Source organism: Pteronotus mesoamericanus, unplaced genomic scaffold (assembly GCF_021234165.1).
Source record: "Pteronotus mesoamericanus isolate MK-2021 breed Mesoamerican mustached bat unplaced genomic scaffold, CSHL_Meso_final scaffold_54, whole genome shotgun sequence".
Taxonomy (NCBI): Eukaryota; Metazoa; Chordata; class Mammalia; order Chiroptera; family Mormoopidae; genus Pteronotus; species Pteronotus mesoamericanus.
Window position 1 is genome coordinate 27,985,365 of NW_026555321.1, and position 16,185 is coordinate 28,001,549.

The window sequence follows — 16,185 nt, forward strand, 5'->3', positions numbered from 1 at the left end:
GGAGAATGGGAGGGATGCGAACCGCCCATGTGCGGGGCCATCTGATGGTCTGCTCCTCCTTCTCGCCAACTTCCAAGAGAGTCCAGTGTGCTCATGTTGGCTTTAGTTCTTAAAAATAATTTCCAAAAGTATTTGCTGCAATAGACATCTGTCATTGGTGTTTCCATCTTTAACTGTTAACTGAATTTATTGATTTTAGAGAGGGGAAGGGGGGAAGAGGGAGAGAGACATTGATTTGTTGTTCCACTTCTTTATGCACTCATTGGTTCTTACATGTGCCCTGCTGGGGATGGAACCGGCAACTTTTGTGCATCAGGCCAACATTCTACCCAAATGAGCTACCCAGCCAGTGTCCTGTTAACTGAGTTTGGACACAGCTTGAAGAAACTGTCCATTTTTTTTAGATGATTGTCAGATGGGCTGGAGCCCTTCATGCAGAATAATAGCTCTCCTGGCAAAAAAAGCCTTGTCTCTACTGATAATACCTACATGCTTTAAAGACACGTCCTGTAAAAGCACTTTTCATTGTATTCAACTTCAAGATCCAATACAGACTCATGTTCACTGGAGGTTTAAAAACATATCTCTTTAACCCTGGCTGGTGTGACTTGAGTGCTGGTCTGTGAACCAAAGGGTCGCCATTTGATTCCCAGTCAGGGCACATGCCTGGGTTGCAGGCCAGGCCCCCAGTAGGGGGCGTTCAAGAGGCAACCACACACTGTTGTTTCTCTCCCTCTCCCCCTCCTTTCCCTTCTCTAAAAATAAATAAATTTCTTTCTATTTATTTATTAGTAGAACTTGAAAATAATTCCTGTGGAGATGGTACCTTTCAGGACCATCATTTCAGGCTTTAGCACACATTCTACTTGCAAACTCTGAGTTCTGGCTTCTGAGGGCCAAGTGCTAGGCCATGGAAGAGGAAAATAAATTCCTGAGCTTCGTACAGTAGATGTCAAAGTACTGTAGGCTCCTTGAGCAAGGTAGGAGTTAAGCAAGCAAGAAGGAAGTGGTTGGTAACAGTCACTGCGCCCGGTGCCAGAAATGTCAGAAAGTGATTTGTGTGAAAAGTGAGAAGGTGGTTATGACAAATTTCTACTTTGCATTAGCTGAGACTGGTTTTGCCCACTTGGATGCAGACCTTCCCTTACCATAGTGCATTTTACACTCAGAGAAGATTAATTAAAAGCAAGTTCCAGCAAGAAGCTGGAAAGGCCTCCCAGGAAGAAGGTTGAGCTCCCGGGCATTTGGCAACAGTCCACAGTGAGAGCAGATGGAGCAAGAACGCCGGGAGGCTGGAGGTATCCTCGGGTGTCTTCGGGTAAGAGGAGCCAGCGCTCCAATGAAGACACAGACATGGAAGAAGCATGGAACTGCAGAAGTTCATCTGTCAGAAGGAATGGGGAGGAAAATAGCTTCTGGAAGTGGGAACTCCAAGCTGGTAGTCAGTTCGGTTCTGTCCCCAGGAGAAGGCTTTGTCATTTGAGGCTGTCATCTTTCTCATGCTTCGTCTCCTCAGCCGAGCCCGGCTCCAGAAGCTGGGTATTGGCGTAAAGAGCTCTTGGGCTCTGGAGACGACTTCCCTGGTCAGCAAAGTGTCCAGTGGCTGCGTTGATGGCTACCAACAACACTCCCAGCTGCCCTCACAACATCTCTCACGTGGTCACAATGGCAAAAGCACTTTCTGATGGCCAAATGTTTCAGTGTTATTCCCATAGGTCTTTGGACACATTAGCCAAACAGCACTATGGGACAGAAGGAGCAGAGAGGACACGACACCAGCTCAGCCACATCCCTGGGATGAGGCCGTGGGCACGGGCTCCTCACTTCCACACTGGACTCTACACCATGAGCATCATGACGAGCATCACACACTGCATCTATTGAACTCATGAGTCTTTTTTTTTTAGAGAGAGAGGACAAGGGAGGGAGAAAGAGAGGGAGAGGAACATCGATGTGTGGTTGCCTCTTGAGCACCCCCTACTGGGGACCTGGCCTGGGGACCTGGCCTGCAACCCAGGCACGTGCCCTGACTGGGAATTGAACCAGGACCCTTTGGTTCGCAGTCCAGTGCCCAGTCCACTGAGCCACATCAGCCAAGGGAACTTGTGAGTCTTTATGTAAAGATGCCTTCCTTACCAACATTAACATTCAAGTGATGCTTTCTGAATCATTTCCTAGTGTATTTTCAAGACCTGACTCCATTCGATGATTCCCAAATTGCTCCAAACCCTTGTGTCCCTTCTTACGCCCCCAAGCCCACCATGTACCCCGCTCAGCTTGTTGGAGCCCAGGAGATGGTGTTTTCAGGGGCTCCGCCTCTCCCTGGGGCCAGCAGAAACTGCCTGACCGGGGGCGGCGGGGGCGCTGCGGTGGCTGGGGCCAGGCGAAGAGCTGCGGGAGGCCCACTCTCAGCCCCGCAGGGCTCACTGACGCAGGTTCAGTGTAAAGGGAAGATAAGCATCTTCCCTAAAAATCACATTCACGCCCATCGTTTCTGGGACTGTAAAGACGTTATTCTTCATGTTATCTTCTCAACTGACCTTAAAAAGATATGAAGTCATAGGTCTCTCAGAAACATTTTTTTTCCATTTAAAATTAAGTTTATTGGGGGTAAATTGGTTAATATTACATACATTTTAGCTGGACAGTTTGATAATGTGGCTATACCCTTGTGTGCTCACCACAAAGTCTGATCTCCTTCCATCGCCGTGCACGTGGCGCTGTGATCCTCCCTCCTCCTCTGGCAGCCACCATTCTGTTGTGTCTCTGAGGTTTGCTGTTTGGTTGTGTAACCCACACACAAGTGAAATCACATGGTTCTTGTTCTTTTCTGATGTATTTCACTTAGCACAGTAATCTCGAGATCCCTCCATGTTCTCACAAAAAAATTCATCTTTTTTATGGCTGAGTAGTATCCCACTGCATATATGAAACGCATCTCTGTTATCCAACCAACCGTTGAAGGACACGTGGATTGTTTGCATGCCTTGGCTATTGTGAATAATGCTGCAATGAACAAAGGGGTGCATATGTCTTTGTGAATAAGTGTAGAAAACCATCTACATATCTGAACTATCTCCATCATCGGTGGGACAGGGGGTGTCCCTGTATTGGAGGGCGCTCCTGGGAGGACCACCTGCCAAGTACGAGGGCAGCAGGACAGGCCAGAGGAGGTGCCTGAACCATGATGCCGTTGCCAGAGGAAGTGGCCAACTCCATGAGGAACTCGGAAGTTGGGGCGGCCCTTCAGATACTCTAAACTGGGGCACGGAAGCTGGGCTGTGTGCCCCCCTCACTGACTGCACTTCCCGGGGGAGGGACTCAGCTGTGGGGGGAACGTCTCGGAAAGCGGGGTCGGGGGTTGGGCAGTGTGCCACAACACCCACCGACCCCTCATCTGCCCACTAACAGTGAGGCCAACATTATTTTAAATTGTTTTTTTCTATAGTACATCTCCTTCACATCATACAGCAATCTGATATTTTTTCCCCCTCAAGCACAACTGATACTCATTTCAGATGCTTTTTCTTTTAATCTTCCAGGACGGACAAAGATACGCACACTTTAATGGACAGAAGCATCATTCAGAGTTTATTGAAAGTATAGCTTCCCAGGCCCCACTCCAGAGCTTGGGTCAGACCCAGAGATGCAAAATTCTAACCCCCACCCCCATCAATGCTGCTGCGGGTGGTCCTTGGACCATTGTTAGAAGGACTGCTTAGGGCTTGTCTGTTATCTACTGGAAGCAATTGCATAAAATCCAGGAATAATTAAGTGTACAGAAATAGCTCTTCTATAAAATTTCCGTATAAAAATAATGGTATTTATTTACAAAGTTTGAGATGCTACAAAATAATACATTGTATTCGGTTAGGTACTCCAATCTCATAAAGTCTACATCAGGCAAGTCAGATGTGGTGTTTGCATTTCATTTTCCCCTTATTTAAACTGCTTAGAGTATGTGGCACCATGGTTTCCTTCATGCAGAAAAAAGGAATCATATCTTCTGGAAATAAAACCTAACAGCACATGATCAGAGTAAAGTATCTCCAAATGAACAGGTGAGCCAAGAGGTGATTGGAGCTCACAGCCTTTTGCTTTTTCATCTAAAAGTCAAGTGTGACGGTGGTGCACAAAATACTCCGAGGAACTCAGTAGTGAGCCGTGTCCTCAGAACGCGGGCCTCCTGAGCAGATGTACAGGCGGCCAGTTGGCAGCTCCATTTTCCAGGACACGGGGAGGCTGGCCCTGCCATGGTCCTACTGGGACAGAGAGAGCTGCAACTGCTCGGAAGTGTTTTAGCAGAGAAGTCCTCAGAGACCTTTTAGTATGACAATGAATCTGACTTTAGTCATGAACAAGCAAAAATTAGGCCATTTGTCATTAGACCATGCCAGGCACGTGAAGATGGCACAAGGAATTGACAAAATGATTGGTTTTAAAACCCAAACATAATCTGAGGACGTTTCCTTGTGGAGACAGACAGGAACAGAGACAAGTCAATGTGGTAGAGAAGTGTAGCTGGTAATTCACCTCAAGCCCCTTCCCAACGACCAGCAGGCATGACAGTCTTTGCCCATGGAGCAGCTTCTTCCCGGATGTGACTGTCTAAACCCAGGGTGTTCTGAGTTCAGAGAGGCCATGACACCGCAGCCTCATGAGCAAAGTCCCACCTCCACTCTTGGCTGTTGAGCACTGGGTGTAACCCGGCCGGTGCTAATCCCAAAGCCATCTACACGGAAGGACCGCGGGGAGGGCGTGGCTTCAGGAGGCAAAGTGGTGCCCCCGGGAGGAGGGATTTCCTGGTTGGGGGTGCAGACCCTGCCGCACAGGCTAAGGGATGTTAGACAAGTGATGTCGTAATGAGCGGGATGGAGAGATGTTCTCTCCCCTTCTGAGGCCCTTGGTGGGGGAGGGGGGAGTCTTGCCTCCAGGATTCAGCCAAGGTGACTCCCAATGCAGCTAATAAGCAGGGAGCCCAAAGCAGGATCTGCCGGAATAGCAAGGGGTCAAGATAACATTGAATCCCATAGCCTTTTGTAAAGCAAAGGCCATGTAACAGTGAGTTTACCCCGCCTGAGAGAACCACAGCACAAAATAGAAGCAAGCAGCCGACCTTCTCCTGTACCCACAACACGGTGAGTGGACCTGCTCCCAGTTAAGCATCTACTTGCCGGGAATTCCCAGGGCGCAACTGAGGGTCAACTTTGCATCCCCTTTTTCTTCTTTAGCATTGTGTGCACGCAGAGGTATGTGGAAAACTGGATCCCAAAGGTTACCCAAGCATAATTTTTAGATATCTTGGTTGTGTAAAGGGGCTAATTCCTGAGAAATAGTATAATCCATAGGAATATTTAGCCCAATTTTTTTAAAGGTAATTACACTTTTAGGCAAACATCAGACTTTTTCCTTTAGTGTTTGGCATGAGTGGAAGGTAAACTAACTGAACACTGTATGGTAAACAGAGGGCGGGGAGGCACGCTTCTGAGGGTCCCTCCAACGGCTCCGTGCAGCCCCGGCACACGCGATGGACTTGAGGGTCTCCGTACATCTGTGTGGATGCTTATCAGTGCTTGGGAGGCATTGCTTTGGGTGCGTGAAAATGGGGAGACTACTTGGGAAAATGATCTTTATGTGGCCTTTAGTCCCACTGACATCAGTATATAAGCAGAATAAAAGATGACCCTTTAGATGTCTAATGTAAAAAGTAGATATTTATGTATCTGATAAGTTGTCAAACTAGAAAAAAACACCTTAAAAAGTGATTGCATTTCCACCTTTCGATTGGAAGGTGACGAAGTGGATAATGAGAATGTCATGGATTAAATCTTCTCTTGGCTTATGGATACTGCTGGTGGCTAAGCCTGGTTTTCTTTTAAATACTAAACATTGTTTAACAGACTCTCAAATGTATGCCTCACAACCGGAACAGCATGGCCATGGCAATTCAGCAGAGGTTCCAAGTGCTTGCTGCAGGGCTGTGTGGCGTGGTCGGATCCTACAGACATGTCTTTCAACGGTCTGATTCAGGACCGATGTCCCTTTCTCCAGGAGGACTTCCCTGGCCACCCCCAGCCATTGCCCATTGTCCCACTACCCTGACGTGTTTTTTTCCATAGTGCGAATCAACTTTAACGTTTTCTGCTCTCTATTCACTCAAATACTTACTGAAGGACGAGACCTTTATTTACATTCACTGCCAAGGCAGCAGTCTTACGCCCACCTCAGGTTTTCTGGGGTGTGGACATGCTGCTTTTGTATGCTTAGGGGACGGCGCTAGTCACTTAAAGGGCCCTTGAGCTGAAACACTGACAAAGCAAAACAGGGTGCCTTCTCTGTGTGGCTAAGGTAGAAACGGCCGAGGTACTCCCCTACTTCGGCCAACCCTGTCCCCGGGAACGCCCACCTGCACTGCGCTCTGACCGCCCCAGGCACCTAAGTCACAACTGCGCTTGGAGCGACTTTGCTGCCTCCGTGACCCAAGTAGCCAAGAGCTGTGGTTTAGCAAACAGCCGGCAGTCTGCCTGGCAGTACCGACCCCTCTTCTGTGAAACATCTGTTTGAATGATCAGATGGGGGGGCACTAACTTGTTTGAGGACTGACCCTGGCATTATTTTTCAAGTACGGCAGTGTGCCTGCCACTGTGACCCTCGCTGATGAGGGGAGTTACCCTCTTGATCCTGTTAAATGGCAGAAGCCACACCAAGTTTTCTGCCCACCACTTTATATTATATAGGATTAAATCGAAGGGAACAAAACATGTGGGCACCCTTTGTCAAGTTTCCGAGGGCCAGCGGGCACCGAGGTGAAGGAATCCCGTTAGCGGCTCCTTTCCTGCCGCCGCGCCACGGCCCCCGGGGTCAGGCAGTGGATGCCCGCGCTTACTGACGGTGCTTTCATCACCTTGTCACCGCGTGAGAAGAGTTAAGTGGAAAAGATTCACGGAGGGGAAGGGTGAGGAGAAAGAAGCTGGGGCGGGTGCCTGGGTGCTTTAAGCACTGCCTCACCCACGGAAGGGCCACACGGGGGGACGGGGACTAACGGAGCGGAACCTACTGGTTGAATGACACTGTGCACTTGAAGGTGTAACAGTAACCTGACCCTCAAGGGGAAAAAGTCCTTTGGAACTCCCCGCACATCAGTGTGACCCGCACCCCTGGGAGGGGTGCCCATGCGTGCACAGCTGTGCACACATAACCCCAGGGGACCTCCCGTGAAGGTGCCTGGATGTTGGAACCACAATTTCCTAATTTTTTTTTCACTTTAATTTCCATACAAAATTGTGCCTGAGTGCTGAAATTTAGGCCCCGATGATCTGTTTAGGGGAGATGTAGAAGGATGACCGAATGTATCTTTCTAAACATCTCAGCCTAGCTTTCTGCTCAGGTAAGGCTTTATTCACACCAGCAACATGTCCTGATGACCACGGGGGGGACTCTAGCAGATGTCCGCAGCTGTGACCCAAAAACATTACTGAGGAACAAGGGCCATTTCCGGTCCAACAGCACACAGCTATGGCTGGGGTGGCCAATGACGGGGCACCAACAATAATGAGTCTTTGGTTGCTTTTTCTTTTCAACCTATATTTTATCAATTTAAAGCACTATAGCAGCAGTAGCAGAAGAGAAGAGAAAAGAGAAGAGGGAAGAGAGCAGTTTCCCAAAAACTCTAGCAAGGATTTTGCAGTTTGGTGGAGCACAGGTTATGATTAATGTTCCTGTCATGAATGTTGATGTGCAGATCTTGGGACCTGGAGCGCAATGCTTTGAAGACTAAAAAGCTAGCCTGCCCCTTGGTCTCTCGAGGTCCCTGCTAGGCGCCCTTCAAGACAGAGATGAGGAAGGCGGGGCTTAGTAAAGGAGGCGGCAGATTTTCAAAGGAGAGCTGGGAAGGAAGCCCGGCTTTACCTGCCGGCAGCCGCCGATCTTCCAGCCAGGGTTTCCCAGAGGCCCATGAGCACCTGCTGCGGCCTTTGCAGCCTCAGACTTCCCCCGTCTGGGCCCAGCCTAAGACACCTGCCCCAGCACCCAGGCGGAGAATTCTCTAAAACCCGCCTCCATCTCTCTGCCCCCGGAACACTCTGAGCCTACACTATGGCTTATTTCTGACAGAATGAGTTTTGTCTCTTTTATTAAAGTCATATGTTTTTGTGTATACATTTCCATGGCCTAGGCAGACTGACGCCAGCCGGTCTGTGGAAAGGCAGCGCAAGGCACCTGCACTTAGAAAAGGGCTGATTTAGGCTGAGTGCCCCACAGGTGCTAGACGCATAATCTAGGGGCAGATCCAAATGATTCAAGACAAAGATGCAGAATTAATTTTCCATTATTATTTGCTCCTTTTTCAAGGCCTCAATGTGAAATTAAGCTGGGGTGTGGCCACCGTGGCAGATGTCTCTACACTGCGCTCCTCAGAGGAGCAGGCGCTGTGAACACACCAGCGCAGGGTCCCCGGGGGCCTCTCTGGCTGTGAGATAACACACGAGCTACTGCACTACCATGAACAGACCATCCGGAGAGTTCACCGTTGTTTCTGTGAAACGCTATATCAAGTTAGTTTGAAATGCAATTTACCCAGGAATAAACTCAATAAAGTCATTTTGATGAATGAAAATGTATAAAAGGTGACATGTATAGGAAAACATTGCTGTTCATATTTTGGAAATAGACTTTTCTTTTAAAAGTAATGACATTTGGTTCATTTTCATCAGTTGCACACTGGGTGAAATCACACAATGACTGCGGGGAACTGTAAGCAAGCAATCCAGTCAAAGGGGTTTGTTTCTTTGAGTGAAAACGCTGTATGAAATGCATAGCTTTGACTCAACCTATAGACACCATTTCCTTCTCTGTAAAACTCCAGATTTAGAACGCTGGCAAAAGGCAGTGCTGGCAAAGTATTTAATGCACGTGGAAATGCTATTCTATTTTGGCTTCCAGAAGTAGCCCTAAAAAATTCTATGCACCAATGCATTGGCTAATAATGATCATTTCAGTTTTACTATAAATTATTCTAAGTGTCACTTAAGTACTTAAGAATTAGCGCTCGCTCCTTTCTAGAAGCCGTCTAAGGCAGCGGATGCGTGAAGCACCTCAACTAGACCTCCCACCAGCTCCGCCGTTCAGTCCGGACCCCTCAGGCCACAGGATGGCCTCTCCATCCGCCACCATACAACTCGCCCCCGCCGGGGGCCTTCCGTGCTCACCTGTGCCTTGTGAGGGGGAGGAACATGGTCACTGAGGACTGTCCGTTGCAGCGATCGCAGGTCTGAGGAGGGCTACATGGGTGTGGGGGACAGAGAGATCCCACCTCAGGGAAGATAAACGGGCTTCACTCATGCTGCCCAGTTCTCCCGGGACTGTCCCTGCGGTCACCTCAGAAAGCTTGCTTTGTTTGAGAGGCGGCCTACTGCTCTGTCGTTCAGAGTTTTCATTCACACTACGTTACCTTTCATCTCAATCGTGTCGGCCTGCGTGTAATTCGCTTATTGTGTTTCCCTAGTTTTCACTGGACACACAGTGCAGACAAAGGCAAGGGCTGAAGCAATCATTTCAAAACAAGAGCTCACACTAAAAACACACATGAGCATCAAACATTAAAACGTGGGTTTCGTCCTGTCTTTATTCCGGGGAGGAAGAATCCTCCTCCTCTTCTTCCTCATCTTCGTCGTTGAATGAGCAGGGGGTCTCGCCTCGGGACTCGGAGCAGTGAGAGGCTGCACTGCTGGACTGGTGACTGTTTGGGGCAAGGAACTGCCCGGTTGCTAAGGCCACTTCCGCATCCAAGCACAACCCCTGGTTTACACTAGCAAACAATTAAAAACACACAGGCTCGTTAATGTGGCGTACATTTTCAGCTCGTAAAATACAGGACTAAAGCATGGGAAAGGAGGCCCCACTGGCGAGCCCTGCCCGAACCTGCTGGGGCGTGTGCGGGCAGCAACACGCCGGCTCGCCCTCCGAGAGGGGCAAGGCTCCATGGCTGGCCTTGGTGACTCTGAGAAAGTACGTACCTTGACTGGGACAAGGTGGCCCCAGTGGTCAGGTCTAAATTCGAAACTGATTGGGTCGAGTTCAGCAGTAGTCCCTGATTTAACCAAGAAGGTCCTGTGGAGATATCTACAGGAAGAAACAAAAACAGAAGGTGTCAGCTCTGTAAGTCCAGCAGCTGCCACTGTTACAGTGCGAGGAACGCGGACAAGCGAGGGCACAGGCCTGTTCCACAGCAGTTAGACACATTTCCAGCCCTGGGAAGAGCCCAGGTTTCTTCAGCTTGGGGAAAAGAAATTTCTAAAACATAAGAGCAGGGAAAAAATCTATGTAGGGAGGCAGACTACAGCAAGAAAAAATTCAAATTAAACCCACTGCAGACTCTCATTCTGTTTTCTGAAATAAGACCTCACGGGGGCAGCTCACAGAGGATGGCAATCGCTGCACTATCCTGGGCACCTGCTGTCCTTACCACAAAGCACTCCAGACGCCGATGGTGTTAACAGCCAGGCTGGGGCGGGTAAAGAGAAAGTCCCATCAGAAATATCGCAGGTGTACAGGACAGACACAGTTTTGCCCAAACCCCTGCTGCATCATCTTTTCAAATACCTCCTGGTGAACTCAGTGGTATTAATCATCAAAGACCTATTCCTTCTGCCCTGGCTGGTGTGGCTCAGTGGACTGAGTGCTAGACTGCGAACCAAAAGGTTGCTGGTTTAATTTCAAGTCAGGGCACATGCCTGGGTTGTGGGCCAGGTCCCCAGTAGGGGGCACGCAAGAGGCAACCACACATTGATGTTTCTCTCCCTTTCTTTCTCCCTCCCTTCCCCTCTGTCTAAAAATAAATAAATGAAATATTAATAAAAAAGAAATCTATTCCTTCTCCTGGTATCTTTGGCTTATAACTCAAACTAGCCCTTATTTTAAAAGGTCTTAAGCAGTCATGCTTTTAATGAGGGTAAGATAGGCATTACTGTTCAGTCCGCATGAAATATTTAGGGTGTGTCCTTTCAATTTATTTTCTGTGCGTATACCGTATTTCTCCTAGATCAATTCTTATTGTAATTATATTTGTTTAATACCTGCTCCTTATCTAGAATGTGAGCTCAGAGAGGGCAGTGATGGGAACACATAAGGTGTCAATGTTACTGAATGAATGAGTACAGTCTCTTTCAATGGTGAGTTTACAAAGTAGGTGACGTGTGCGTGTGTATCGAAGAAAATACATTCCTAAAAAGAAATTCTCTGAACTATATTATAAGATCAAACATACACCAGAAAATGTAATTCACCAAAATGAGCTTTTATTATATTGAATCAAATCGTTTTTAAAATTTTTTTGAGAGGCGAAGGGAGGGAGAAAGGGAGCGAGAGAAACATTGATGTGCAAGAGATTCATCAACAGGTTGCCTCTCACATGCCGCCTACAGGGGACCTGTCCCACAACCCAGGCATGTGCCCTGACTGGAAATCGAACCCGCAACCTTTTGGTTTGCAGGCTCTATGGAGCCACACAGGGCCACACAGGGCCCTATATTTTTTTTAAAAAAGATTTCACTTATTTATTTTTAGAGAGCAGGAGAAAGAAGGAGAGAAACATTGAAGCGCTGCCCCTTGTATGTGCCGCAACCAGGGACTGAACCTGCAACCCAGGCATGTGCCGTGACTGAGACTCAAACCAGCGACTTTCACTTTGCAGGATGACGCCCAACTAACTGGGCCACATTTTTTAGAGCAATCAAAACAGTTTTATAATTACTGTGCAAAAAATACAAAACTATGTGTGTTGGGATTGGAAACTCTGCTCTCCAGGCTCCGTCTGACCAAGTGAGAGGCATCCTGTGCAGGAAGAAAATAAACTAAATGTCTACATTGATTTTAGAATGGCCTTGAGAAGCTTTTTCTTTACAGCTAACTAAGGTAGCTGTAAAAAAAAAAGAGCTTCAACTCTAAGAATAGCAGACTTTAAGAAACATTAAATAACAAGACTGTACATGATAAAATTAAAGCCAGAATCCTGTGCTGAATATTAATCAGTATATATGGACGCTTTGTCAGAGCACAGCTATTTATTTGTTTGTGAGCAGGACACATTAAATTTTCTTTTTAGAATGGCCTTGAAAAGCCCAAGTTTCTTTCACATTATCCCAGAAACCACACAATGGTCCTCACCATCTTATTCAAGAGCTCCTCTGTCCCTTTGCACACTAAAGGCATACGTTTCTTATTTTGAACTAACCAGAAAGTCTGTACCCCAGGCAGCCAATGAGGTAAAAACCACAGAGACTGCCTCATCACCCTGAGCTTCTACCGAGAACAGGATGAGATAGAGACGCAGTGATTTATTGAGTGAGTTCTTTCCCCAGGCCCTGCTGGACTGCCATCAATGCGCAGGCCCTGCTCCGGGACAGCAGGGAGGGCGGCGGGGCGGGGCGGGGCGGGCACGGGCCGCGGGGCAAACAGGGTTGAATTGGCAGGAGGTGATTGACGCCAATTTAAGAACTAAATTCAAAAGAAGCCAATCTCATTCAACACTTGTGTTGTGACCAAAGGGCATAAAACAAAACTAAATAAAAACTTCTTTGCTTATATGTGATTTAACATACCTTAGAATTTATTAAAATGTCTTTAACAAGTGATGTGAAATTCTAGGTGGTGATACTTACAAGGAAGGAAACTGCCCAAAGCAAAGGCAGAAGCACTGTTTCTACACCCAAATTCTATGTGCAGAATATGTCATAATCTTAGTAATTCGGACAATCATGGAGATTTCTGAATTAGTGAAAAAAAATCTGAATTATAGAACATATGAAACATAGCGGTTTTGTTTTCAAGTATACTCAGTATACTCTTACAACTCATGATAAAAAGACAAAGAAACTCCAATTTAAAAATGAGCAAAGGATCTGAGGAGACATTCTCCAAAGACATACAAATGGCCAAAAAGCACATGAGAAGATACTCAAATCATTAGTCACTAGGGAAATAAAAATTAAAGCCACAGTGAAATACTAAATCTACTAGGACAGCAATAATAGAAAAGGTGGAAAATAACAAGTGTTTAGAAGGATGGGGGAAAACTGAAACCCTCATCCATTGCCGGTAGGATTGTAAAACGGCACAACTACTTTGGAAAATAGTTTGGCAGATCCTCAAAATGTTAAATATAAAGTTACCACATGATTCATCAGTTCCACTCCTAGGTACCTACCAAACAGAACCGAAAACTTACATTCACACAAAAACCTGTACAAGAATGTTTATAGTAGCATCATACATAAAAGCCAAAAAGTGGAAACAATCCAAATGTCCCCCAAGTAATGGATAAGCAAAATGTGGTCTATCCATACAATGGCAATAAAAAGGGATGAAGCAGGGACGGGCCTTGGAAACATTACGCTAAATAAACGCAGTCAGTCACAGAGGCCACATATTGTAGGAGTCCATTTATATGAACTGTCCAGAATGGACAAATCCCCCGGGACAGAAAGTAGAGTAGTGGCTGCCAAAAGCTGGGAGGGGGGCGGGGGGCGCGGGCCGGGCCAGGGAGTCATTGCTAGTTTATATGAAATTTCTTTAGGGGGTCATAAAAATGTTTTAGAATTAGTGGTGATGATAGCACAACCTTGTGACTTTACTAAGAACCACTGAATTACACACTTAAAAACGGTCTGTTTTATGGTGCGTTAATTAAATTTCAATTAAAAAAAATTACAATACCACTTCAACATCCACCTGGCTGGGAAAAATAGAACACGTCCCCTCTGCAGGTGAGAGCGTAACTTGCCAGAAACAAACAGAAATTCTGGCATCGCCTGGTCCAGCTGAAGGTGCGCCTGCCTCTGACCCCGCAATGTCGCGGTTCACGCCCACACACGATCGCTAGGATGTAATTACAGGAATGTTCAAAGCAGCTCTGCTTTTTAGTATTAAGGAATTGGAAACAAAACTAAAGGTTTATCATTAGTACAATGAACGAAGAAGTTGTGAGATTTTCACATAATGGAATTCTATACAGCAGTAAAAAAGTATGAATTACAGCTACATTAAATCGCATGGGTAAATCTAAAGAACATACTGCTGAGTTAAAAAAAAAATCAAATCACAAAAAGATATATCACTATGATTCCATTTATATCAAGGTCAGGGGCAGGCAAAACTAAAGTGCTTCCAGTTTACATTGTGTTTGTATCTTCGAGAAAAGCACGTGATAACACACAAGAAAGAATGAGGACGGCGCCCGTGAAGCAGCAGGAAAGGGTTCAGGACGGGGGGCGGGCACGCAGTGGACCTGAACGGATTTTCTACGAGAAAAGGAGAAAGGGTTTAACATGTGGCAGGGGCGTCCAACCCACGGCCTGTGGGCCACTTGGGGCCCAGGGTGGCTATGACTGCAGCCCAATACAAAATTGTAAATGTACTTAAAACATTATGAGTTTGTTAAAGTACATTTTAAAAAATGATTTTATTTATTTATTTTTAGTGAGGGGGGAAGGGAGGGAGAAAGAGAGAGAGAGAGAGAGAGAGAAACAACAACGTGTGGCTGCCTCTTGCGCACCCCCTCCTGGGGACCCGGCCCGCAACCCAGGCCTGTGTCAAAGGGAACTGGTAACCCTTTGGTTAGCAGGCCGGCACTCAGTCACTAAGCCACACCAGCCAGGGCCACTATGAGATATTTTTGTGATTATGTGTTGCAATGTATATAATGCATGGCCCAAGACATCTCTTCTTCCAGCGTGGCCCAGAGACGCCAGAAGGTTGGACACCCCTGTTTGGGGTTTGACATTAACCAGGGACAGCGTGTGAAAGCATCAGTTACCGTACCTGTGATGTAGCCTTCTAAAGCCTTTGGCACCAGTGATTTAGCAAGTTTCAGGTCCTCCAGCGAGCATTTGCCTGACTCTAGGCCAAAGGACATTCCCATCCGCTTCAGTACTTCGATGTCATCGTGGATCTCAAAGGTGTTGTCAAAATTGAAAAGATACTCAAACCTGCATCAGGAAACAAAGTTGGTATGGGGTTTTCCTTAATGTTGGGGAGTCTGAAGAGTTTTATACTCTCTATATATTACATAGACGAATGCTATGTTCAGTTATGGTACTAGGAATTGTCATCATTTACAGCAGTAAGGGTTGTTCTGCTGTACTCAGGAGATGACATCTCGAATACACCATTTTCCTAATTAAAACAATTTTCCTGTGACAGACGAAAGGAGTCCATAAACCTCAGCCCTCATTAAACTATGGCAAACTGGAGAAAAAAAATTCTCATCTAAATCCAAAACTTTTCAAAGTTGTCTGCAACTTTGTTACAAAAAATAAAACATGAAGAAAGCCTTCCAGTTTAATACAACCCTACTATAAGTTGGCCTATTAGGATTGAAGAGAAAACATTCTGGATGCTTATTTCCTTATTTTCATGAGTCAAGTGTTAGCTATAGCTAATTAGGTATTAAGCAATAATGGAAAACTTTTCACAAATTAACCAATCCCCAAATCCTGCCTTGAGGGACTAAGAAGTAAAACGTCTTAAGAAAAATGTGTCACATACAACACATAGCGTATTTCCAAATGTTCTTGAAAAATACCCAATCAGGATGCCCATCTACCCAGCACAAGCTTTCAGTAAAGAGGCAAATGTAGGAAGAAACAGTCCCTTCTGACATCTAGGCTAGGCCCTGGGGTACTACCCCCCACAGGCCTCAGACCTACAGGGACAGAGCAACGCTGAATATTCTGGGACAATGGTGGGTTTATGGAGCAGCGAAATTCTGTTTTTTTAAAAAAAGATTTTATTTATTTTTAGAGAGAGGGGAAGGAAGGGAGAAAGAGAGGGAGAGAAACATTGATGTGAGAAACACCAGTTGGCGCCTCTTGCATGCGGCCCACCAGGGGACCGAACCTGCAAGGCACGTGCCCCAGCTGGGAACTGAATAGGCGACCCTTTTGCCTTGTGGGACGATGCCCAACCAGCTGAGTCACACCAGTCAGGGTACAAAGTTATCTTTATTAAAATCAAGTCAGGGTAAAACTTTTTACGCTAGATCTTAGATAAAAGCAAAAATGATAATTTGAAGCAAAATGTCATATTTGTAATTAATTAAGTACATCAATACATTTTCAGAATAAAAGCAAATAAACAAAAATCTGAAGTGGGTGCCTTCCACAGAGATGATTTCAGATATACATTAAAAAC

General features: G+C 46.3%; 1 protein-coding gene across 10 annotated transcripts in view; it reads right to left on the reverse strand.

Moving 5' to 3' along the window:
• Positions 1 to 7,088: 7,088 nt before the first annotated feature.
• Positions 7,089 to 16,185, reverse strand: part of TFDP2 (transcription factor Dp-2) — a 169,975-nt gene continuing 160,878 nt past the window's right edge. For 8 of the 10 annotated variants that reach the window (XM_054595460.1, XM_054595457.1, XM_054595453.1 and 5 more), the window contains 3 exons: positions 14,815 to 14,981; positions 10,014 to 10,119; positions 7,089 to 9,805 (listed from right to left, as the gene is read on the reverse strand). In XM_054595460.1, coding sequence (XP_054451435.1) covers positions 9,622 to 9,805; positions 10,014 to 10,119; positions 14,815 to 14,981 — 457 coding nt within the window. In that variant the 3' untranslated portion in view covers positions 7,089 to 9,621. The remainder of the gene's footprint in view (positions 9,806 to 10,013; positions 10,120 to 14,814; positions 14,982 to 16,185) is intronic. The other 2 variants (XM_054595454.1, XM_054595455.1) reach the window with 2 other exon arrangements.